Source organism: Balaenoptera physalus (assembly GCF_965194825.1).
Source record: "Balaenoptera physalus genome assembly, chromosome: 2".
Classification (NCBI taxonomy): Eukaryota; Metazoa; Chordata; class Mammalia; order Artiodactyla; family Balaenopteridae; genus Balaenoptera; species Balaenoptera physalus.
The window spans coordinates 162,208,437-162,234,686 of NC_138883.1; the positions used below are offsets into that span (position 1 = coordinate 162,208,437).

General features: G+C 39.6%; 1 protein-coding gene across 27 annotated transcripts in view; it reads left to right on the forward strand.

Moving 5' to 3' along the window:
- The window catches only part of PARD3 (par-3 family cell polarity regulator), a 627,365-nt gene that overhangs the window by 304,109 nt on the left and 297,006 nt on the right, over positions 1-26,250 (forward strand). For 23 of the 27 annotated variants that reach the window (XM_082449617.1, XM_082449635.1, XM_082449621.1 and 20 more), the window contains exon 5: positions 694-825. The exons of the other annotated variants lie outside the window; for them this stretch is intronic. In XM_082449617.1, the coding sequence (XP_082305743.1) occupies positions 694-825 (132 nt within the window). The remainder of the gene's footprint in view (positions 1-693; positions 826-26,250) is intronic. 27 annotated transcript variants of the gene reach the window in all.

Genomic DNA, 26,250 nt, shown 5'->3' on the forward strand with positions numbered 1-26,250 from the left:
GGGGTGTATTAAATAAATATTTATCAGTTGACTCGGTTTTTATGTAAAGACATCACTCGTCATAAGCATGTCGGGGTGAACAACTATGTCTATTATGTACCATGTATTGGGATAGACTGATTTTTTTCTCTACTTGATATATGAATTAATGTTTACAACTAGCTTGTGAAGGAGGCAACAGAAGAACCCAGAGTCTTCAATCTCTTGCCCAAAGTCACAAAACTACGAGGATCTAAATAAAGAGCAAATTCATTCATCTTCCCTGTTTTAAACATTTTTGGTGAATTATAGAAAATATCTCACAATATTATTCTAAGATTGGAAGGAAGAAGAAAAGAGAAAATGCCGTGATTGAGTGATGATAAAAGTCTGGTATAGAAGTATTTTCCATTTTCTGGTGCACGTACTTGGCTTGGGGAGGTTGGTTCGAGAGGAGGGCAGAGTGTGTTCTTCTGTCTATTGTGGGCCTGCGTGTGTGGCCGCAACCCTCAGACTCCCTCATCCCAGGCAGGTGACTGCATTTCTGAGGTCTAACCTGGAGGAAATGTCCTCAGTCAGCTCTTTCGTATAGACTTGGGAAAAACATTTTAAATATGTAGAATCATTTTTCTGCTACTTTTGAAAAACCAGGTGCATCATTAATTTGCAAGATCTGGTTTTTTACAAGACACCTTTTTGTTTCTTTTTGAATAGAAAGATGAAAACTACAGAAGCCTCCCACGGGACACTAGTAACTGGTCTAACCAATTTCAGAGAGACAATGCTCGCTCGTCTCTGAGTGCCAGTCACCCAATGGTGGACAAGTGGCTGGAGAAGCAAGAACAGGTAACATAAACGAATCCTTCTACACGCGTCGGTGGTGTACCTTCCTAGCCCATCCCCCAGACGTTTCCCTCCATCACAGTGATGACTGGAGATAAGTGATTCTGCCGAACTGTAGTTAAGGACCAGGCTCTGCATCAGAGTGTGTGTAACATAAATGTAGAATATTTGGGTGGTGGTTCCTGATCAAAGATTTCTCATAAGCAGGTGCTGGAGATTCTCAAGTTATCACCACCGTAGAGCTTGTTAGGCTGTGAGGCACAGATATTTGGTGTGAGTAATACGGTTTATAGGTAGACTTTCAAGACCACCCATGGGCTCTCCTCTCGACTGAGAGGCAATTAAGTCAAAGGATCTAAAGAGGCAAAATAAATTTTCTGTTATCCCTGACTTCACTTTATGGGAAAAATATAAGCTGTAGTGTTGTTTCAGCATTTAGACTGTCTTGTCAGGTCTGGGGACTTGTCCTTTCATAAAAGTCCAGGACCTGTTGTAGGTGTCTACGTCCTCAGAGTAGCTTAGTTCACTGTGTGGGGTAGTCACCTCCAATTCATGAAATCAGAGTTGTTACCACTCAGTATACATAATGGCTTCCTGTCTTGGGAAGAGGACTGTTTGCAACGAAACTGTTGGTATGAAGGCTAAGAATTTATCTGGTAAGTTTCGATGTGTAAAAAATTCTTGCAGTGTTGTTTTTTTAAAGTGTTAAATGTTAGTCGCAGTGTTTCTCTGTAGTAGGAACGCCAGTGTTTTCTCTGTAGTTTTAATAGTTTTGATATTAAAAATGCACTTATTTGGTTCCTTCGTCATCTATATTCTTTAAAAAGTTCATATGGATCACAAACTAGGTGAGTACTCGGTGACAGAATGTTTTGTTGTGTATCAGTTTCAATAATTTCTAAAATTATTGATAATTCGGTTGCCTAGATACCGGAATAGCTGTTTTTCAATTTACATTAATGATATCAGTGGAAAGAAACCCGAAGTGTTTTGCTGAATTCATCTCAGTCTATGTTTTACAGCATAAACCTCCTAAAATAGTTCTGTGTATGTGGGGGGTTTGATTATGAAACAATAAAAAAGGATAGTTTGCCTTTTGTGCCACCTGTGATGGAATGATTTTTATCCTATAGTAAGGAGCATAAAACTTTGTGTGCTGGAAATAATTTTAAGATTTTTTTTTTTGATGTGGACCATTTTTAAAGTCATTATTGAATTTGTTACAATATTGCTTCTGTTTTATGTTTTGGTTTTTTGGCTGCAAGGCATGTAGGACCCCAGCTTCCCGACCAGGTATCAAACCCACACCCCCTGCATTGAAAGGCGAAGTCTTAACCAGTGGACCACCAGGGAAGTCCCTGGAAATGATTTTAAATAGTTTAAAAACCGTGGAAGTTCTACTTAGGAAAAACAAGTGATAAAAACAAGTGAAAACCCAGTGATAATGAAATAGTAACACCAATTAGTTTAAAATCTGTATTGTTTTGAGAAAATTATCACTTTGAAGTAACTTTTTAGGATTGAGATAGTTCACCTTGGGCCTGGGGTCAGACTGGCTGCTATTGGCTCTTCACCACGTGTGGGGTTTGGGCACTTGCTCACCTTGTCTGCCCCTCAGTTTATTCACATAGTGGACATAGCAGATGGGTAATCATAGAGCTGGCCTCATTGGTGATATAATACCTGCTGAGGGCTTAGAGTCATGCCCGGTACCCAGACAAATTCAGTGTGTCTTAGTATATTTGTTGGAAAAACATTGGGTGCTAATACAGAACATCTAGATTGCATGATAAGGAACTACTCCTTGCTCCTTTAAGGTAGGGGTTCATTTCTGGCCCAGTGGCCTTCCTGAGGGTCAAGGTTCCCCAGTTTCTCCCGGAGCCCCGCAGGCTTGGCTAGTCCTTTCCTGCTGGGTCCAGACCATCACATCCTTGCAGAGGAAGGGGGCGGGGCCCTTCTCTTCACTGTGACCCATTTGAAAGCAGATAAGCTTTTCCTGTCACCACCACCTCCCCCTTCCCCGCCCACCAGATGCCCTTTGTGTTTTGGTGTCCAGAATCTCATGACTTGCCTACCCCTTTTGAAATCAAAGGCAGTAAAAGTACCTGTGTTGGTTTAGACTAATTGCGTTTGACCTCCCACTGCTGGGGGTGGAAATGGGGGTTTACCTTCCCTGAAACACAATTGTTCATCACTAAACACAGTCAGGGCTCCGTTCAAGCTGAAGATGCTGAATCTGACCATTTTTATTGCAAGATTAGGAGAAAAAAATTGGCAGCCCGGAGTTTCTAAAATATGATACATTTAATTACTTCTAAAAATATAACTTTGTCTTACTATTGCGGTTGTAGGCCTGTTTTTATGGGAAGTAGTATAGATTTTCTTTGTAATTTGGGGGTTTCTTTTTAAGCAAAAGGGATGCATTGAGACACAAACACCTTTTTTTTTTTTTTTTCCCCAAAACTAAGCCTTGATTGGCTTTTGTTGAAGTTATTTGAAGTATTTGTTCCATGATAAGAAAGTTTAAAAAGAAAAAAAAAAAGTGCTTTCTTAGTATGTGCAGCCCACTGTGAATGACATTAGCTTATTGACTCTTGAGCCTGCAATCATCTTCTTCCTTGGCTTCAGTTTAAGAAATGCCGATCCATTCATTAAATTTAATGATTTACCATCAGCAGGATAATTAACTAGCCTGAAGTCTATTTAACTGGACAGGAACAGCAAAAACAAAACCAAACCCATATTAAAACTTTGGCCAAAAGTAAGCACAATTGTTTGGGCAGAAGAGTACAAATAGGTTATGCTGGATACACTGGAAATCTAGTCCAGCCATTCTCATTTAATTGTGGATTTATTCATTTAACTGTTCCCATGAGTCATTTGACTTTAATGGCCTGATGTCTCTTCTGTGTTTTTTTTTTTTTTTTGCCATTAAAAATATAGTAAAGGAGTGGCATCATGTAGATAAAAGAATATTTCATATGGTTTAAAAAAAAATCAGCCCTTGCCTTTATGCTTTGGGATCACCGGGGTGGAACTGATGTCTTCATTTAGTTATGCCATCTGGACTGAAGAGGTCAAGAGAGTTCTAGATTGTATATGCCTCCAGTGGTTTTGTTTTTGCTCTATTTCCTACTAGAGTGCTTGTTTCTCATTATCTCTGTTTTTTGAAGGCAATTATGACCACATCAGCTTCGCCAGTGGGAATAAACAGTAGGGATGAAAAGGACAAAGGAGGGTGTGAGTGCTGAGCTAGCAGGCACCTCTGGAAGCTGAGGTGCTTTCTCTTTTGGGATTGATAAGGGGGCCGTTGAATTTTCCTTCCCTCTGTTAGAGTGTTGGTAAGTCACACCTCTGTCTCTAAAGGTAGGTGGTGTATCTGAACTCTGAACTCTGACCCAGGAAGCACTTGGAGTCAAAGTCAACATGATTCCAGAATCATGACTGACTCACCTTGCTCAGACTTGCCTGTAGCAGCATCCTACATCAGGGTCATCTCAGAAGGTAGAGGACTGAGCGTCTTTCAAAGACATCCTTTTCTTACCTCAGTCTTGTGAATTCCTTCTCCTGGGAGCTCTCAGAGGAAGCACAGAGGATTTGAAAACTAAATGGGTTTCTGTCGTGTTGCCTTAAAAATGTTCTCCTGCTTCCGAAATTTTGACTCTGAGACCCAAGAAACAAAAAACACAGCAAACCCCCCTCAGTTTTTTTTTTTTTTTGGTAATTAATTAATTTAATTAATTTATTTTTGGCTGCGTTGGGTCTTCGTTGCTGCGCGTGGGCTTTCTCTAGTTGCGGTGTGTGGGCTTCTCATTGCGGTAGCTTCTCCTGTTGCGGAGCACGGGCTCTAAGCACATGGGCTACAGTAGTTGTGGCACACGGACTCAGTAGTTGTGGCGCATGGGCTTAGTTGCTCCGCGGCATGTGGGATCTTCCCGGACCAGGGCTCGAACCCGTGTCCCCTGCATTGGCAGGCGGATTCCTAACCACTGTGTCACCAGGGAAGCCTCCCCAGTTTTGATGTGTGACAATGCTTTAAGAAATCTGAATTCCTTTTAACGATTACCATTTCCTTGACTCTGCATGGACTATAATTTAATATTGGCAGATAATAGATCATAAGCTGCCTTTGTTCTTCTATCCCCACAGTTTATTGCAACTAATAAATTCCACAGAAGAGGAGGCAGGAACTTTACAATACATGATTGGGAGAATTTGGGACCGGAATGTAGAGGGACCTTAAGGGAAATTTAAGCTAATTGGGAGCCTGCCATTTTCACTACCTTGTCTGGGTGAACAGGCCTGAAGCCAATTAACAGAAAACACTAGGAGGTGGAAGGCACATTCCAGCCACCACTTACGCTCTGTTACAGGGGACGACTGCCCTGACCTTTAGAGAAAAGTCCATGCTTTAAGGTTCTTTCCATCAAGCAAAAACCGCATCTAATTGGCAGATTATACCGAGGGAGGCAGACTCAGGGAAAGACCTTAAATGTGTGGTGATCACGAGGTTTAGGTTTGACATTGAATGGGCCGTCCCGTCCTCTTTGGAGCCTGTGAGGCTATGAGTTTTAGAAGCACTAAACTGCCTTTTTCCTTCTTATTTTGTGCACTTTTGTCACTGTCTCCAGCCACGATGCTTTTGCTCCAGGCTTTTTCATGCAGACAGAACATTTCTGAATTTTGATCACTTATTCCTTCTGAAATGAATGTGGCTAATCCAGGGATAGGTCTGTTTTTACATCAGCCTGTATTTATTGACTCCTAGAGATTATAATTAGAAAGTAGCGGATGGTTAAATAGAAAACCTATGTAATAAAATAATGCCAAGGAATGAATGCTTATCATTGGTCCTGTTCTCAGAAAAGAAGAGTCCAACATTGTCTGCTTATCCTGATACTTTTTAAACTTTTGAAAATATTTATACATTATGATTGCTATTCACGTGCTACACAGTGAGTATAGTCACAAATCATGGAAAAGGTAAGTTACTATGAAAGTGTTTCATTTTTACATTTCATTGTAATTTGATTAAAGCCAGAGTTTTGAGGAGCTAGAGCAGAAGTAAATTTTAGAAATTAGAGCCTGTTTTGGATGTGAGTAAACAGCGTAGTGAAGCAACATTTTTAAGCTTTTCCAGATTTTGTTTGGGGATAGTTTAAAAAAATGAGTAAGTCAGTCAGTAAGTCCTCGTGTTCCTAGGTTTTGCCCATTTCACCCTGGCGTGATGAGTGACGGGGTCAGGGGTCGTGCTGTGCGCCCACACCTCTCTCCGCGGCTGGTTTTTCCTCCATCCACCTGCACAGGGAAGATCTCATCCTTCCCCAGGTGCTTAAAAACCTTTTCTAAATGGGGGGAAAAAAAAATCTCATCTCATTGACACTTAGAACCACCCAGATGACATAAATAACTCGTTTTCCAGAATATGAACTGATCATACTTTCTTAATGACAAAATGAGGAGGTGGCTTCTTCAGAAATCTGATCCCAACAGCTGCAAACCAGTCAGTGAAATGACTGCAGGGTCAACCCCTTAGAACAAGGAAGAGCTATGGAAGTTCTGACATGGGAACTGGCCGGGCTTCGTGGTCTCCGCCACACTAATGGGACAGGAGGTTAGGGTCTGGTCCTGCTAAATAGTAACTGGAATGTGGTTTGTTTGTTTATTCTTTAGCACATAGACACTGAGTAACCAAAAGACTTCATAATCTGGTTAAAAATAATCAAAGGCCCCTGCCTCCCAATTCTGAAGTTCTACAGTTTTCTGTTAAAAGGCAGGGGATTTATTAATATTATTTCCTAGTTGGCAAAGTTTCACAGAACTTGGGCCAAAGCAAATAGAATTGTGTTCACCTCTAACAGCAGCAAATGTAGAAACTAAAAACATAGATCGTTTTAAAAATTAAGTTTAGTTTTCATTATAAAATGCCAGAGTTTCTTCATAGAAGAAACATGTCATGTTCACAATAACACCAAAAATAAAACCAAAACAACCTTTGAAGAGAGGGGTCATGTCTCCTGGATATGCCAAGAGCAGATTATCTTGTTGTGCTTTGATAATGGGATGCCTGCCATTATAATACATGTCTTAACATTAGTTGAGGTTTAAAACTGATAGTGTCATCTATGTATGTGACACATATTATTTTTCAGAAGCCCTGCACATTTTCTACTTGTATTATCAAAGAACAGTGGACTTATAGCATCAAATATAACAGGACTGGAGCGCAGGGGGCTGGCGGACATTCTTCCGAGAAGGAAACACGAGTTTCCCAGGGAGCCTTGCCAGCCACGTGCAGGGCCACTTTGGATGGTGTTTTCTCGTGAGAGCGACAAGCAGCACTTTACCCTTATGTAAATTCAGTGGCACATAACTCACTGGCGTGGCCTTTTCTTGGTTGTATAAAATCTGCAACCTTCATTTTCACTATAGACAAAATGGGGAAAATAATACCTGCTATTGGCTTCATGCGTGAAGATTGAGTGAGTAACACATGTAAAAATGCAGATCCAGTTTTTGGTGCATCGTGGGCACTTGTTAGGTGCTGCTTTCCTATCTTTATTTTGGGTAAGAATAGTCTCGATAAGTCTCCCTAGTGTCACAACAGTCACTGTTTTTCTCCTGGCATATTGAGAGTACCATTTGGGGTGCTGGGCTGGTTCATTTTCATCCCTGGTGTATTTCTAATGCCCTCATCATCCTTCCAGAATTGGATTCTTGCTTCCATGGCATCTTACCAGAATTAAAATAAAAGTTAATCATTTTAAATCATCTCTGGTTCTTTTCTGAAGAACATAATCTGACATAAAAATGACATTAGTGTTCATCTCTGTGTCTGTGTCCATTTTTTATATTCCCTTTTGGTTTTTGGCAAGCACGCGTGGTTTTGATACGATTAGATCTAAGGATGCCATTTAAGAATGCTAAGTGTCTTACTAGGGTTTCTGCTTGGCCACTTTCTAAGCTTCTGGGTGCCTTTGTGAAGTGAATGGAGCTCGGGAGACACAGGGCTGCCCATGGGCTTTTAGAGTGAGGGGTGCAGTTTAAGGGGTCCTAGTCAATTCTCCTGTTCCTTTATGACTGGCCATTTTTATTGCTTCTTTGGCCTATGGAGCTCAAAGCCTGCAAGCAGCAGGGAAGTGCTTCAGAAATTCTACCGAGTGAAAAATCTTTGGTGGTGTGTGGATTAACCTTCACTGGGAGTCTGTTAGTAGCTGATGACTTTCTTGCCTGTGAATACAGCTGCTAGAGCTAGATGTTTTAGAGCTTGCACTGTGGATAAAGGCACATTTTCTTTTTTAGCTACGACCCTCAGGTGCCTTTTCATAAATTCATTGCAGGCAGTCTTCAAGATTTTGTTGTGAGCTGTGTGATTAAATATGACCATGAAAAGAATACAGGCTTTCTCCTCTCTCTTTATCCCCACCCATCTGTATGTCATTTGCTTTTGAAAATTTGTTCTTTATTTCTACGCCCAGTGAGCGGGGGAACTGCTATCCTTTAAAAATCCTGGTTAAGAAATTGCATTAACATCTTTGGCTTAAAGTATGTTGTTTTCACTACCCGTTTCCTGCAGCCTGCCTGTAGCAATTGAATCCCTCTAAGCCATTTAAAATTTTGGAATGTTATGATCTAGGTAGGTATACTTTTTCAAAATCAGTCTTACACAGGGTTTTTCCAGCTACCTTCAACAGGATTCTGGAATGGTCCTGAAAAAATGACCGTTTTTAAGCACTAAAACATTTTGCCCAATGGTTTTATGTTCTTTTTTCCCCCACTGAGGCCTGGGTATATGTGCCCTGTAGTATTTTCACTGGGTCTGTGTATCTATGAGACTTTTTTTTCCTTCAGTTCTTCCTCCCTCCCTTCCTCCCTCCCTCCCTTCCTCCCTCCATCCCTCCCTCCCTCCCTTCCTTCCTTTCTCTCTTTCTTTTCTCTACTCTTATGGCTGAAAGGAGGTGGTTGATCAGCTTTCCCTTTAAAGAAGAAAATACTGTAAAATAAACATGTAGTTTCCACAACATACACCTGATGGTATTGCAAGGCAGGGGGGTTTGTTTGGGCTTTTAGGTTTCACTTTATGTATTTGTAGAAATACATACTCCTTTGCAAGAAGAACCTATTACTTGAAATATTTTTATTTTTAGTAAATCAAACTTCATAAGATTAGAAGATGGAGCAATGTTTTCTCTCTCTCTCTTTTTTAAAATAAATACCATAATTCCCAAGCTGTAAGATAAAATGGCAATGTGGATATTAATCAGAACGAAGTTAAACCCTTTGAGGAGTGCAGTGTCTCTTCCTGCCTGCGGTAATCGCTCATTTCTCTGAAGTCATTCTCGTATCCTCCTTTTCCCATCACTACATTTACAGACCCTCCTGGGCTCGTGCCGCCTGCCCTCATACCTGGAGGAAGCTTCCCTAAGGCCAGCTGTCTTCACCTCTGTTCTGTCTGCCATCCCTTCTCAGTCTTAGGACTTTGCCTTCGTATTTAATTCCTCCCAACACAGTCCTGAATGTGTGTGTGTGTCTCTGCACTAGATCCTTCCGCTCAGCAGATACACGCTCCATTAACACTCCCCCTGCCCCACACGCCCTTGTCTCCCTTTTGCCTCTGCCTGGCTTACTGTCCCTCCCAGTTCACAGATTTGGTTCCTTCTTATCTTTCATGTATCCAACCCCACGCATCCCGCCCCCCCGCCCCCCCCCCCAGGGGACCCTCCCTAATCCTCACGCTTGCAGGAGGGGGACATTCCTGCTGCCCTTACATTATTGTCTCTTCTTTCATCAGCCTTCTGTTTATAACATTTATGAATTTGAATTTATCTTTGTTTATGTCTGTTTCCATGAGCTAAAATGGCACAGGCGTTGTCTTGGTTACTGTTTGTTTGTAGCTCCGAGTCATCCCCCATGTGTTTTTGAGTGAAGGAGTGTTGTGATAAATCGAAAGGAAAAAGCCCATAATATTTTTTATTTTTTCTGATACCATGTATTACAGGTGGATTCTTTGTTGGGTGGACTAGATTGGCCATTTTTATGCCATATGATGTGATATTGTGATTTTTATTAGTTACGAGCTAAAAATGGCAGATTATAGGTAAAGCAAAGAAAACCTGTTAAATATTAAGTCATGTACATAAGTAAACCTTAGAAACACGGTCATACTTCTGAGTCATCGATGTTTGGCTGCATCCTGGCTTGTGTTGCAAGTGGTGCAAGTTTTACTTCAAAAACCTTGATCTGATGGGGAGCGCGGTCTTCTTCATCCACTTATTCAGTCACTTCTCATCTTCCCCTGAGAACGTCTTGTAACTGAACATGGATTCAGGTGTTAAAAGGTGAGCACCATCAGCCTGTTACTAACAGTGTCTCTGCATCCTTATAACTTTTGCTGTATCACAGTTGGTCACAGTTGCCCTGGGAAAGCCCCCTGAGGCTTTTAAGGCTTTGTCTAGAAGGTCATGGTCTTAGAGGGTAAGAGCTGCTGGGACTTACTTAAGTGAGGCATTAGTGGGACATGAGGAAAAAAAGGCCGCCTAAAATGTTGCTCAAGGTCCAACATAGTCATCGATTCTATTAGCTCTAAAAATTTTAATTACTTGAATATTTAAAATATTTGATTATCAGAAAATATTAAATTACTCTGTTTATAACTAAAGTGACAGATTAATTTTCCATTTAATTGGAAAAACAATATTTGAACAAACCATTTGATTATATTTAATATTTTATAAGCAAGTGAGTTGAAAGTAATATATTCTCTCCTGAATATATATTTTATTTGTTTCAGAGCTGTTTTCTTACTGTTTAAAATTTTTTTTGCAGAGAGTGCTGAGGCTTTTATTGTCATTAGAATGAATATGAATTATACTATTACTCTGGGACCCCAGCCTGGGGAAAATGTTTTCTTTAAGAGACTAATTTTCTTATTCTAGCAACAGTGGAGTTTGGTATTTACATGTTCAGTATATAAAATATGGATATTATAAATTCTGATCTAGCATTAGCATTTTAGATCTAGTAGATAGCTTTTTGATATGGTTTTCTTCAATTCTCTGAGTAAAGTTTCTCTTCTGATACATGGATATTTCATATAAAATTGAGTTTTAGAAATTATTTTCAAAGAGAGGAGTGATATCCTTTGTGTCTTACGGAATTGCACAAAAAGTTTTTTAGTGAAAGGAATTGATTCTTACAGGAAGATAACCTCACATAGGTTGTAGAGAATTTTTTAAAAAATTAACGCTTATTAGGTGTCCCTATTTATTCCTTATCATCCTCTGGGCTCATTGAACATCTAATGAGATGAGTGATTAGAATTATGGGGTCTTCCCTGCTACCTTGGAAGATAGTATACTCGTTGGACTATATGGGGATTAATTTGATAGCATGATTTCTTTTTTAATTAATTAATTAATTTTTAAACATCTTTATTGGAGTATAATTGCTTTACAATGGTGTGATAGTTTCTACTTTATAATAAAGTGAATCAGCTACACATATACATATATTCCCATCTCTCCTCCCTTTTGTGTCTCCCTCCCACCCTCCCTATCCCACCCCTCTAGGTGGTCACAAAGCACCGAGCTGATCTCCCTGTGCTATGCGGCTGCTTCCCACTAGCTATCTATTTTACATTTGGTAGCGTATATATGTCCATGCCACTCTCTCACTTTGTCCCAGCTTACCCTTCCCCCTCCCCATGTCCTCAAGTCCATTCTCTACGTCTGCGTCTTTATTGCTGTCCTGCCCCTAGGTTCTTCAGAACCATTTTTTTTTTTTTTTTAGATTCCAAATATATGTGTTAGCATACGGTATTTGTTTTTCTCTTTCTGACTTACTTCACTCTGTATGACAGACTCTAGGTCCATCCACCTCACTACAAATAACTCAATTTCGTTTCTTTTTATGGCTGTGTAATATTCCATTGTATATATGTGCCACATCTTCTTTATCCATTCATCTGTTGATGGACACTTAGGTTGCTTCCATGTCCTGGTAAATGTAAATAGTGCTGCAATGAACATTGTGGTACATGTTTCTTTTTGAATTATGGTTTTCTCAGGGTATATGCCCAGTAGTGGGATTGCTGGGTCGTATGATAGTTCTATCTGTAGTTTTTTAAGGAACCTCCATACTGTTCTCCATACTGGCTGTATCAATTTACATTCCCACCAACAGTGCAAGAGGGTTCCCTTCTCTCCACACCCTCTCCAGCATTTATTGTTTGTAGATTTTTTGATGATGGCCATTCTGACTGGTGTGAGGTGATAACTCATTGTAGTTTGATTTGCATTTCTCTAATGATTAGTGATGTTGAGCATCCTTTCATGTGTTTGTTGGCAATCTGTATATCTTCTTTGGAGAAATGTCTGTTTAGGCCTTCTGCCTATTTTTGGATTGGGTTGTTTGTTTTTTTGATATTGAGCTGCATGAGCTGCTTGTAAATTTTAGAGATTAATCCTTTGTCTGTTGCTTCATTTGCAAATATTTTCTCCCATTCTGAGGGTTGTCTTTTCATCTTGTTTATAGTTTCCTTTGCTGTGCAAAAGCTTTTAAGTTTCATTAGGTCCCATTTGTTTATTTTTGTTTTTATTTCCATTTTTCTAGGAGGTGGGTCAAAAAGGATCTTGCTGTGATTTATGTCATAGAGTGTTCTGCCTATGTTTTCCTCTAAGAGTTTTAGAGTGTCTGGCCTTACATTTAGGTCTTTAATCCATTTTGAGTTTATTTTTGTGTATGGTGTTAGGGAGTGTTCTAATTTCATTCTTTTACATGTACCTGTCCAGTTTTCCCAACACCACTTATTGAAGAGGCTGTCTTTTCTCCATTGTATATTCTTGCCTCCTTTATCAAAAATAAGGTGACCATATGTGCATGGATTTATCTCTGGGCTTTCTATCCTGTTCCACTGATCTATATTTCTGTTTTGTGCCAGTACCATACTGTCTTGATTACTGTAGCTTTGTAGTATAGTCTGAAGTCACGGAGCCTGATTCCTCCAGCTCCATTTTTCTTTCTCAAGATTGCTTTGGGTCTTTGGGGTCTTTTGTGTTTCCATACAAATTGTGAAATTTTTTGTTCTAGTTCTGTGAAAAATACCATTGGTAGTTTGACAGGGATTGCATTGTGATTTCTTTTTTTAAATTAAAAAATTTTAGAATATGTTAGTTACTTGATTTTTGCAAAGGTAATATATTCATAGCTCCCAAATCAAACATTATACATGGATATTACACAATACTGCCTCCAGCCCCCTGCTCACCTCCCCTTATGCAACCACTGTTACCAAGTTTCTGTGGATCCTTTCAAAGGATACCATTCTTTCATGAGCAAATATGAAACTATATTCTCTTTTCACATTTTTACTTAAATACTACCTATCATCTTCTGGGCTTTGATTTTTCTGCTGAGAATGGCTGGGTGATCTTTTTATATGGAAACATAAATGGGTCTATTTTTGAAACAGTTTATTAATTTTCCTTTGTACAGATGGGACGTTTTCTGCTGATGAGCATGTCGATTGTTTACTGTGTTTTGTTCTTGCAAACAACAGCCCAGTGAATAACCTTTGTCCTTCAGCCACTTGGCATTGAGTATCTCTTGGATAGAAACCTAAAAATGAATTGTACATTTGTGGGTTTGTACGAGAGTATATACATGTATAACTTTGATGGATGTTTCCAGACTGACCTCAGTAGATGCTGGACCAAGTTACACTCCCACCAGCAATGCCCAGGAGACCCCATGCACTCTGTCATGTCACGTTACAAAATGAGGTTCTGTGAAATCTGTTCAGCTGATGAGATATGCCTTTGAAATCATTCCCTTTCCCCACTCTCTAGAGCATAAGGCTGTTGACACAGTTTGCAGCTTGTGAGCTGAGAGTGGGCTTCCTTTCCTCTTAGGGAGAACAGGCCACTCAATCCCTGTCTTCCTGGGAGGAAAAGGAAGCCTTGGCATAAACAGTCGGGGTAGGGTGGGGTGGGGAGGGGGTTCTTGTTACTCCTTCACAGAGTAACATGGAGGAAACACACCATAGTATTAGTTTTGATGCTGCTGTTTCTGTTGTGGGTGGATCTTCCTGCCACCCCTTTACGGACATCGCAGCGCTTCTCCCCTGCACCCCCAGTGCTGCCGGCTCCCCTGAACTTGTTTGGTCTCCAGATTCATCTTGCGCTTACATCGCTGGCCTTTTGAACATGCTCCTCAACTCTCCCCTTGCCTCTTCCTAAGTCCTCTCCCCCTGGTCAGAACTTGGAGGTCTCCACCTCTGGAGATGTCCTGACACCTGCCTTCCGTGGCCCATTATCCTATCCGCCTACTCCTGCCCAAACCAAGGGAAGGTGCACCCAGGAGCTTTTATTCCCTTTCTTTCCATCATGGCACTTACCATGTTTCATTTTAATCATGGGTCTTTCTTTTTTTTTTTAATTTTACTTATTTATTTATGGCTGTGTTGGGTCCTCGCTTCTGCGAGAGGGCTCTCTCCAGCTGCGGCAAGCGGGGGCCACTCTTCATCGCGGTGCGCGGGCCCCTCACTATCGCGGCCTCTCTTTTGCGGAGCACAGGCTCCAGACGCGCAGGCTCAGCAATTGTGGCTCACGGACCCAGCTGCCCCGCGGCACGCGGGATCCTCCCAGACCAGGGCTCGAACCCGTGTCCCCCGCATCGGCAGGCAGACTCCCAACCACTGCGCCACCAGGGAAGCCCCGGGTCTTTCTTTTTAATGAGAGCACAGCCCGTATTTGTTGCTCAGGGTTTCTGTTTGTGAGGGAGGCATGCCTAAACTTCTGGTGGCATTAAATCTCTTTTGCAACCTTTGCATCTAAGCAGACCTTACTTTCACTGAATGCTTTTGTAATTGTAAAGGGCTACATACTTGTAATTTGTGTATCTAAATGGTTCTTCTCTTAACACATTTTTATAGCCAACATTTTGATAAAAAATATATTATTCCATAGATAGTATATCTTTCCTTACAGTGAATGTTTAACTTTTCAAGAATCTCTTCTAGATTAAATTGGGAAAATTTTGAGGGGAGGGCAAGGAAAGTTAGATTATATCAGCAGAAATCTAGGCTTTTGGATTTACTCCTATTTTAAGTCCCCAGAGGGACTAATTTTCCTGAGAACTTTGTATTTTAATCATAAACATACCCGATTCAGTAATACTTTCATAAACCTTTGGCTGAGAGTTTGGCATTAATGTCCTGAACTCATAGAAAGAGAAACATGTTTTTGTGGATTGGCCAAGAAAAACAGGTCTCAATTCAAATAAAAATAATGTTTGTTATTTTAAAAAGATTTTTCCACTGAGTTATGTGTTAAACTTTTTGCTAATTTAGTTGTCTAATATTGCACACGATTTAGGCAGTGATTTGATATACTTTCTGTGGCTCAATATAATGCCTATCTGAATTTTTAAAATTTTGCTCTTGAGTAGGAGTTAGGTTGAATTAGGGTACACATAATTATTTAACTAACTTCTATTATTATTTTGTGGATTTTTATAAAAAGATAAATCCCATGTCTTATTTCTTTAAATAGATTGGAAATCGTAAAATATGCAAAGGACTTTTATTGATGGTGAAAATGCCTTCTTTAAGGTGCATGTGCATTTTCCCTTCTGTAAGTGACTGGACCAGCATTTTGAATCTACTGCATCCCTGGAAAATCTTTCTCTTGGCTTCTCTGACATTCTGTCTCTAAGCTCAGTCATTGTTTTATTTGCAGAAATGTCTTTCTTCTGCTCTTCCCGTGTGCGTGCATGCAGGTCATTTTTCTAAATGGGATTTTATGTGCTCTTCCTTTGCATGACCTTTCAGTTTCTCTTCCCATCCCTCCAGCTTTGTGTTTCCCACAAATACTAGCCGACTACTTCTGTCTAGATGTCTTTGAGCTCTCTTTACACTTTCTCCCAAGCAGAGGGAAGTGGTCCCTAGTCTAAAGGGCAGTGCGAGTTGAAACGCCTTGCTCTGGATCTGACTCTCCATCCATCTGTGCAATCCATCACAGCCTCTGTATGCCAGAATGACCTCACCCCCTGTGAAATTGTCTGTAGTTAATTTTCAAATGTTTCCTAGAGCTAGAAAATTCTATAACTGTCAGTGACTTTCTTGTTTCTTGTCATTTTGCCATGGGTCTCCCAGGTTTCAAACTTATTTTGTTTCTTTCTCTTTCTACTGCTTCTTGTTTTATCTGTTGCCAGGTACTACATATTATACCTTTAGTCTTGCATATATACATGTTCTTTCTACCTTCTAGCACCTGTTCTCACTTCAGCCATACTCCTTTCAACTGGACTGATGCAACATGTGTCTCCCTCTACCACCTGTCCCGTCTTTAAGTCAATGCTGCACATTCCTATTTGCTTAATCTTTCAAACCACTGTTTGTATCGCATCACCTCCAAGTTTAAAGGCATAAAAAAACTCCCTCCTGCAGTGATTTAAAATTAACCTCATTAGCTTGGTGTTCTGTATACTCTGCAATCCAAAATCCAAGTTAACTTCTTTAGACTTCATCTCCTACCATGACCTCATGCATATCCTATGCTCTGTTGGACTTCTGTGCATTCCTTTTAAATAAATATTCCTTCTGTTAAATAAATATTCCTTCTATTTCTTCTATTCCTCCAATGTCCCCCCACCTTTTGAATCAGTGTTGTGTCGTTAATTACTCAATCCAGTCTCTGGTCACGTGTTTTGGATGCTCGCTTTAAGATACTGCCCTGCTTGAGAATGGAGTGGTTGGAACAGGGGGGAGACCAAAATTGGGTCCTAGTTCATGCTTCTTAATGGGAATCTTGAATAAGCTGCTTAATCTCTAGCTTCCTGGAGGGGCAGAACCTGGATGGAAATGGTCACTTAAGGAAAACCAGTATTCCAAAAGTCTGTCTGGAAAACAAGGAGTCTGGTAAAATTTTGAGGAAATGCAAATCATTGATTTCAGTTAATGATCTTTACGCAAAATACAGATCAGTTTTCATCCCATGACATCAGGGGTTATTTTCTCGCTTTTGAGTCAAAGATGTTCTGGTGCTCTGTGTGGAGCCCCCTGTGCGGAGGCTGTGTCATGTGCTCCCAGTCAGAGGCTCAGATTTGATTCCTGCCTTGAGGGATTGATTAGTCTGACTGCTCTGAACCGCCCTTTGCTGATCTGGACTGTTGGAGGAATTACCTCTTTCTTACTAATAAAGTTCAGAAGCTTTAATAACCTTGTCACAGTGGTTTACAAATTATGCTCCTGACCAGAAAAACTTAGATTTCTGTTGCCCTTAGCTGTGTGACCGTGGTCACTTTGATTTGACTCTTCAGTAAAATAATATAGCTCAATAGTCAATAAACGTTACTTTAATTACATAATATGTTAGTCAAAACCTAATATAAAAGTTATTGCTATTCTTTGCCACACACCCTGTCCTAGTGATTGCTTTAAATTTTCAATAGTCACGTTCTACCATTAGGAACTCAACTTACTCCTTATCTTTAAATATAAGGCCTTGTTGGATAGAATGATAAGCAAATTACATTCAACAGTCTATTCTACTGTCAAAAAATGTAGTTTTTTTTTTTGTATGTGAAACAAATGTGTAGTATTTAGTCAAAATAATTCCGTCCCTGCTCTCAGATGCCTTATAGTCTCTTGGGGCGACAGAGCACCGTGATCCTTGTGTGCTTCTGGTGAGTAAGAGGTGGGTGAAAGGCATCACAGGGACATTTCAGTGCATGTGACAGTTGGACGGATATTCAGGTACTCTACCCCAAAACACTAGGACTGCTTTGGATAAATAGATGGTATTCACTTTGGATCTTGAAAGATGACAGTGGTACCCCGGTAAGGCCAGGTTACAGAAAGATGAGCATAGGGGAGGTTTTGTTGGTGAGAAGTCTGGTGTGATGGGAGTTTAGTGTTCATGTGTGGACAAGATAGATATTAGAAGTTAAATTGGGTCCAGATGGTGTGGAAGTATCCAAATATATATTATGCAAATACAACATTGGTGATGGAGAAAAGGGGTCAAATCTATCACATTGGTTCAAACAGCAAGTTTCTTTACCCATTAAAGTACACTGAAAATGGATTTGAGAAGAGAAACCCCCATTAGAAGGATAAGAAATAATGTCCTAGATCCATGCTGTTGCAGCAGAGATGAAAAGAATAAATTTGATAGGTACTAGGAGGTAGAATCAGTTGGTCTTGGTAGTAATCGAGATGTGATTTTCTATGGCTGAGATATTAAAAATGGCTCACAGTAATTTGAGTAGAATGAAGGGCCAGGCACCAGATTTCTAGGGGGTTGAGGGATAAATGGGAGGTATAAAACATGAAAAACTAAGAGAAGAAGAGGAAGGCGTTTTGATTTTTTAAATGATGGGAGGGGTTGTTGCTTAGTTGCCTGTTGATATGAAGAAGTCATTGCTCATTGGGATAGGGCTGTTCGCTCAAAATTTAAAGTTAAAGAGAACCTTGATTACCTTGCATTCATAAGCCAGATTTCATCAGGCTTCATATTTGATTAGTTCCTCCTGGAGTCTTTAAAAGACCCTTCTGGTTTCTACTGACCTGAATGGTTTTGTGTTACTGGAATATATCTTGTTGTCTGTTTCTTCCAACAGATTACTATGAATATATTAAATAACATTAGGCTTGATTCTTATCCCAAGGAATTCTGACTATTAAAATCTCTGTTCATTCTAAGGAACTTTTTGTTTAGCAGAAAATATGATATGGCTGGTGATTTTATTTTTTACCCTCTGCATGTGTTGCTCTACATAATGAATATGAGTTGCTCTACATAATGAGATGATGGAACTGTTTATCATCAAACTTCAGCTTCTTTCTTCTATTGTTTTTCTACTATTAGGTAAGATGTTAATGTATAACTAATTGTACCTTATGGTATATACCACTTGCAAGTACAGAAATATATCTGAGCTTCAGAATAAAGGGGAATTTAAGAGTTAATCTTCAGTCAGTGGTGAGCTGCTATTTGCTAGAATAATATTGCTTAGGGACTTCCTACGAATAAGAGGATAAAAATTGGGCCAGGGTTTCATGGTTTCTTTTCAATTTCTCATGTGACTTAAAATTTGCCAGGTTGTTAATATTTGAATTGTAATAATGATTCTGTGAATTAAAAAAAAAATCATTGGGATTTTAAGGTGGTCTGGAAAACGTGGGTGATTGTTATATAATTTAATGTCTTGATACTCCAGTTCTCATCAAAACAACTTTAATAATAACAAAAACATGGGCTGACTTTTTTTTTTTAACCCCAAGAGTCTGTGTGTGTGTGTGGTTGTATATGTGCATCTCTGTGTTGTATTTAGTTAGGGTAATTAATTTTTGGTTAATAATTACAAGATATACTATTTCTTAACCTTTACTATGCTAAACTTTTTTTAAACTAAGAGCTTGTTTATTTTATTTTATTTAGTTTTTACTGAGATAAAATTGATATATAACATTGTGTAAGTTCAAGGTGTACAAAACGTTTATTCGATACATTTATGTTTTGCAATATGGTTACCACTGTAGAATTATCTTACGCCTCTATCCACATCACATAGTTATCTTTTCTTTTTTTGTGGTGAGAACAATTAAGATATAGTTTCTTAGCACCTTTGGAGTTTGTAATACAGTATTGTTGACCATACTCACAATTCATTAACCCCCAGTGCTAAGCTCTTAATATGCATTGTCCTTATACAGAACCTATAAGGTAATGTTTAGCATTATTATCCCCATTTCCTGGATGAGAAACGTGAGCCTTAAGAGTCATACAACTTGCTAAAGGTCACACAGGGAGTACAACACTTTGCATTCAAGTCAAAGTCTTCCTGGCTCTAAAATCCATTCGTTCTATCATCTAGTTAATGGTAACTGCACAGACAAAGATAACTTCTCCTTAAACTGAGATTCACAGGGGTGGAGCTGTTGACCTGGGGTTTGTTTTGGGAAGCCTGTGAGGTCTGTTCCTTGATTGCACAAGCTTTCTTAGGGTCTTTTCTCTGCTTTTCTGCCTGCAATGCGCTTTCCCCAGACTTACCCTTGCTTAACTCTCCCCCCGTCTTTCAAACCTGTGCTCAGATCTCACCTTCTCACTGAGACTTTCCGAACCCCTGTTTAGGACTGTAAGTTGCTACCCCTGCCGAACCCCCCACTTTCCCTGCCTTTTTCATTCCCAGTTCCCCTGGCCGTACTCTATTTTTACTAGCACTTTCTTACCTACATGTAATTTGCTTATTTATCACATTTATTGTAAATTTTCCATTCCTGCCTGTTAAAATATGTTTCAGGACGGCGGGACTATTGCCTGTTTTGTTCACTCCTGTGTCCCCAATGCCTTGGACAGCTCCTGGCACATCATAGGCATTCAATCATTGAATAAATAAATAAGTGGCTAGATGCACGAGAACTCCCTGAATTCATAAGGAAGATACCCCTCCCTTTTTTTTTTTTTAATGAGCTTGTTCCTAGGGAAAGCATCCATGGCTTTTTTCAGGTTCTTACTTTATTAGACTGCACCCTGCGTCTGTCCCAAGGGGTGGTGATTCATATGCTCATTAACTGAATTAAAAAAACGTGGAAACAGAATCACTAACTTGAAAAAAAAAATGCATCCCCATGTTCATTGCAACATTATTTACAGTAGGCAAGGTATGGAAACAACCTAAGTGTCCATGGATGGTTGAATGGATAAAGAAAATGTGGTATGCACATAACACACACACAGTGGAATATTATTCAGCCATAGAAATAAGGAAATATTGCCATTTGTGAAACATGGATGGACCTTGAGGGCATTATGCTAAGTGAAATCAGTCAAACAGAGAAAGACAAATACCACATGATCTCACTTATATGTGGAATCTAAAAACGAAAACAAAAAACCAAATTCATAGATACAGAGAAGAGATTGGTAGTTGCTAGGTGCAGATGCATGGGGGTGGGCAAAATGGGTGAAGGTGGTCAAAAGGTACAAACTTCCAGTTATGAAATAAATAAGTCCTAGGGATATAATGTACAGCATGGTAACTACAGTTAACAATACTGTATTATATATCTGAAAGTTGCTAAGAGATTAAAGTTCTTACCACAAGAAAAAAAAATTGTAACTGTGTGGTGATGGACGTTAACTAGATTTGTGGTTATCACTTTGCCATTAATGGAGGAGTAACTATGTCAATTATTCTATATTGTACTGAGGGATACTCTGCAGCTATTAAAAGAATTCAGGTAAAAATATCTGTATAAATATTGAAAGATTTCCAAGACATGTTGTTAAGTGAAAAAAACAAGTTTCACAGGGTATATATAAAATGTTCCATTTCATATAAAAATTACACCTGCATATATGGGCATCTCACGTATATACTGTTATAGAGAAGGAATTGGAGGGATATTTTCCAAATTACAGCTGTGATTCATTTTAAAGGGGGGTCTTGTGGAGGTAGCATGGGGCTTCCATGTTTTATTCTGTGTACATTAACACCAGTTTAATCTTTTATGAGATGACGTGATGATGGGGAAACACTCCTTATAACATTAAAAAAAATTGCTAAAGAGACACATACACGCCAATGCTGAGGTGAGTTGGTTTCCCTTGCTTCAAGGAACATTTCTTTCTTTTTTTTATCATTCATTCACTCATTCACTCATTCATTCATTCATTTATTTATTTATGGCTGCATTGGGTCTTCGTTGCTGTCCACCGGCTTTCTCTAGTTGCGGCGAGCGGGAGCTACTCTTCATTGTGGTGCGCGGGCTTCTCATTGCGGTGGCTTCTCGTTGCAGAGCACGGGCTCTAGGTGCAAGGGCCTCAGTAGTTGTGGCACGCAGGCTCAGTAGTTGTGGCTTGCAGGCTCTAGAGCGCAGGCTCAGTAGTTGTGGTGCACGGGCTTAGTTGCCCCGCGGCATGTGGGACCTTCCCCGACGAGGGATTGAACCCGTGTCCCCTGCATTGACAGGTGGATTCTTAACCACTGCGCCACCAGGGAAGTCCCCAAATAACATTTCTTTGTATTACTTCTCTCCCATTTTTCCCTCAACGCCCAACATCTTCTTTAACATTACTGGATGATAAATTTTAAATTAATATTTTAATATTTTAAAATTTTACCCTATTATTTTTTTATATTCAATTTTATAAATGCATAGCACCTTTTATTTAAAAGTTTAATGCATTCTCAGAGGACAAGATTGGAATCACTTGCCCTCTGAAAACGGCACACGACCAGATAAATGTCCTCATGTCTCGTGCCGTGATTTGAAGGTAGTCACTCAGTAAACACTAGTAAATTAAAGATTTCTAAACAGATTAAATTAATTTTCTGAAGAACTGTAAACATGGATGTTTAAACAGACCATGAATTTATTTGCTGTCATTTATGAGACAGAAAATTAAGTCTGGTAGAATAAGTTACTCCTAATTTCCATCAGGAATGTGGGTAATGTCCAAAATAAAGAATGTATAGCTGTGTGACAAAGGATGGGTTCCTTAACCACTCTGAGCTGCAATTCTCTATTTGTAGAACAGGAACAGCACGGATATAGGGCCTGGCTCATTCGTGAGGATGTTTAATATTATCACCGCTGTCAATAAATATTTTCCCTCTTCCTACCCATCTTTATCCTCTGAGGTAATTATGTAAAGTTCTTTTCAGTGTTTAACTAAAATATCTATAAGATAAAAAATAAAGTGCTTTGTTCAAAATGTATGCACTTAACGGGTATAATTTTTTTTTAAATAAATTTATTTATTTTTGGCTGTGTTGGGTCTTTGTTGCTGCTCATGGGCTTTCTCTAGTTGTGGTGAGCGGGGGCTACTCTTTGTTGCGGTGTGCGGGCTTCTCATTGTCGTGGCTTCTCTTGTTGCGGAGCACGGGCTCTAGGAGCGCAGGCTTCAGTAGTTGTGGCACGTGGGCTCAGTAGTTGTGACTTGCAGGCTCTAGAGCTCAGGCTCAGTAGTTGTGGCGCACGGGCTTAGTTGCTCCGCGGCATGTGGGATCTTCCCTGGCCGGGGCTCGAACCCATGTCCCTTGCATTGACAGGCGGATTCTTAACCACTGCACCACCTGGGAAGCCCAACAGGTATAATTATTAAACACTGAAAAGCAATGTTACGCTCAAGGCCACTGCTTTTAGTTGTTTTGCAGAAGGGGAGAATTGGGGTAAAGTACAGCCTGTGCTTTGCACCCCAAGCCAGATTCTCCAAGGGGACCCCTTTCTCTAGTCTCACTTAGGCGCCATAGAGGTGCCAGATGCACTTCGGTGTCCAGTCTCTTTATAACTGGCCTTTTAGGAAATTCAAGTTCCATTTTATATAGAAATTGTCCTTTGCTGTCACAGTGGCGGTGGTCATTGTTAGAAAGTCATTGCTTGATGGTACACATGGTTCCCAACTTAGGATGGGTCAGTACACGTTCGTCAGAAACCTTACTTCGAATTTTGAATTTGGATCTAGTCATGGACGTTTGCGTCCGCTCTCTCCTCTCTCGTGTTGCTGGGCGGTGGCAGTGAGTCGCAGCTTCCAGTCGGCACGTGATCTGGAGGGTAAACAACCAGTACACTGACAACCATTCTGTTCTTCTCTTTTGGTACAGTGTTCAATAAATTACATGAGATATCCAGTACTTTATTATAAAATAGGCATTGTGTTAGACAGTTTTTCCCAACTGTAGGCTAAGGTAAGTGTTCTGAGCACATTTAAGGCAGGCTCGGCTAAGCTGTGATGTAGGTTAGGACCATTAGATGCATTTTGGGCTTATGATATTTTTGACTTACTATGAGTTTATTGGGACAAACCCCATCATAGGCGATCTGTAATTCATTTGTTAGCTGGTTCAAAGAATAGTTAAACATCTGTTACATGAATGGCCTTACTAGGATATAAAATAAAACTAAGCAATAATCTGGCCAAGTATGAATAAGTGTCAGACAGAATGTTGGTACTTTATATTATGGATATTTTTAATTAATCTTCTAAGAATTCTTTCCTTTCTTTCTAATCTTCCCCAGTACCACCTGAGTAATTATAGCTGGCTTCTGCCTGATGGTCGTATGTCTTCCCAACTCTGTTAAGTGACATCATCTTGGTAGTTTTCAGTCTGCCACAGGGGGAGTATTTGTATCACAGGTGTTGGCAAACATTACAAATCAGATCTTTTTTCCCTTAAAAAATTTTTTTTTTCTTTGGAGAGCCAGCTCTTAGACAGTTATCAGCACACTCCTGAGTGTATCACATCTTCACGCCACTTCCTAGAAATGATTGGCTATCCGTCCAGGTCTCTGCTTTGACAGCCCGTCATTGCATTGGGTTTTGTCTCTAACCTGATGAGACTTCTCTTTACGCCAAACAAGTTTTTGCGTGTCAGAGTCTGTCGCCACCTTCCCCCCTGGAGCCCCCAGAAGAGCTGGGCTTGGGATTGCTCAGGTCCATCTCCCAAGTGCTTTCTTAGTGACATTGCTCTGATGGAAACCCCAGGACTGACCTGAGGATGTGATGTCAGACTGACCCTTTCAAACTTGCTAGTCCTATCAGAGAAGCAAGGCAGGGCCCGAGTGTTCTTTGGGGTGTCACAGAGTGTTAGGTCTTGAGAAGACCCCTGCTCCTTAGCTGAGTGCAGGACAATATATGTGTTTCTATTTTTAAAATACATTTGTATCTTGATGGTATCTCTTGAGACTGTCAGAAGTGAGGTCTGTAACTGCAGGTCTCTTTGACCTCATCAATTGTTTGACTCAACTCACTAGTAATAGTGTCTGTTTAATGATTCTTTTAAGAAGTTGGAATTTTATTAGTATCTGACTGCTACCCTCAAGAGTATATATAGGCACAAAAACCCCCTGCAGTTCCATTTTACAAAGAATTCTCATATGTGGAGGTGATTTTCGAAATGATAGAGAATAGAGACAGAAGATGGGTTTCACATTTAATGCCCAAGGGAGAAAAGCCACCCGCAGACACACGTCCAGGAATCCAGCAACTAAGGCTCACAGAGAGAGAATAATCCAGATGAAAAGGCTATGAGACTTATTTTAAGAAATTGCCTAATGACAGATTCAGGGTTTTGAATAGGAAATAGTATTTGGTATTCAAGATTTCTCAAATAAAGGAAGAAAGGTAGCTCTGGCCCTTGAAAAGCTAATCTGAATCACAAAAGCTGAGCTGACTTTACAGGAAAAGTGTGAAAGACTTCTGAATGTGCTTGCCTTGTACTGTCTTTATCTGAAGATACTACAAGTTGTTCACCCCCGCGAAATAAGCCCACGCTCTGGGTCGTGATGCTAAAGATAGCTGTTGAGCTTTTAAAAAATACATGGACTGTCTAATATCTTAAAATCTATTTCAGTTTGTTATTAGTTACAAAGTCTATTTTCTACCGAATTGTAGTACTTGCCCAGTAAAACTTTTTAAGAGAGCAAATTCCTACCACTTACCAGTCCAATTCAACTGGTCTATTATCTGGAGAACAAGTAAGCAGACAACGTGATCCTCTTTTATCTGAACATTCAGGAGTAAATATTTCAAGAGTCAAACAGTTTCTATCCCCATGAATGACCTAAATAAATATTTCAGAACTTTTACTTTTGTCACTGAAAGTAACCAGTATCTGTTATGTTTTCTATTTCTATTTGTCCCATATATCACTGCTGCAATCATTTTATACTAAAAATTGTTATGAGTCTCTTACTCTGAAAGCATCTCTTTCTGGTAAATACTGATAAGACAGTCTTTCACATAAAATGAGCTCAAGTTTTTTTAGTCCATTTGCAAATCACAAATTCCAGATTTAATTATATCCCAAGGGAACAACCTGAGGAAACCAAAAGAACTGACATAATTGGATCAAATTGTGTAATCAAAAGCAAATGATATGGTTATTAAACCTAATGAAATGACTTCCCAGCATTTAATTCATTTCTCTGACTCAAGAAATTTTAGTAATAAGTAAGTGTGTTGAAAGGGATACTCTGAACAATCACCCTTCCTAAACAGTCCTTTTCTCCAAGACTGTTTTTGGTTGAAATATTTCTGAAAGTTACACATTAGAACAGATAGTCGTTATCTTCTGGGACGTGAGTGAAAGGAGAGGTGGCAGGAGGTGACATCTGCGTCCTTATTAAACCCAGGAAGAAAGCAGTGAAAGGGGCAAATGCTTTTATAAAGTAAGGATCTCTTGTATTACCACCTCCATTTTACATAAAGTGAAAACAAACCGTTATTGGTAATAGCTATATGACATCTAAAGGATTACTATCACTAGTTTATAAAGATTTTGTTGAAATTCATAGAAAAAAATAGGCTTCTGATAAATAGATGAGTGAGATGAGTAGATAAATCAACCACATATTTTACATATTTTACTTATGTAGTAGGCAGTGTTCCAAGCATTTTATGTTAATTAACTCATTTGATCCTC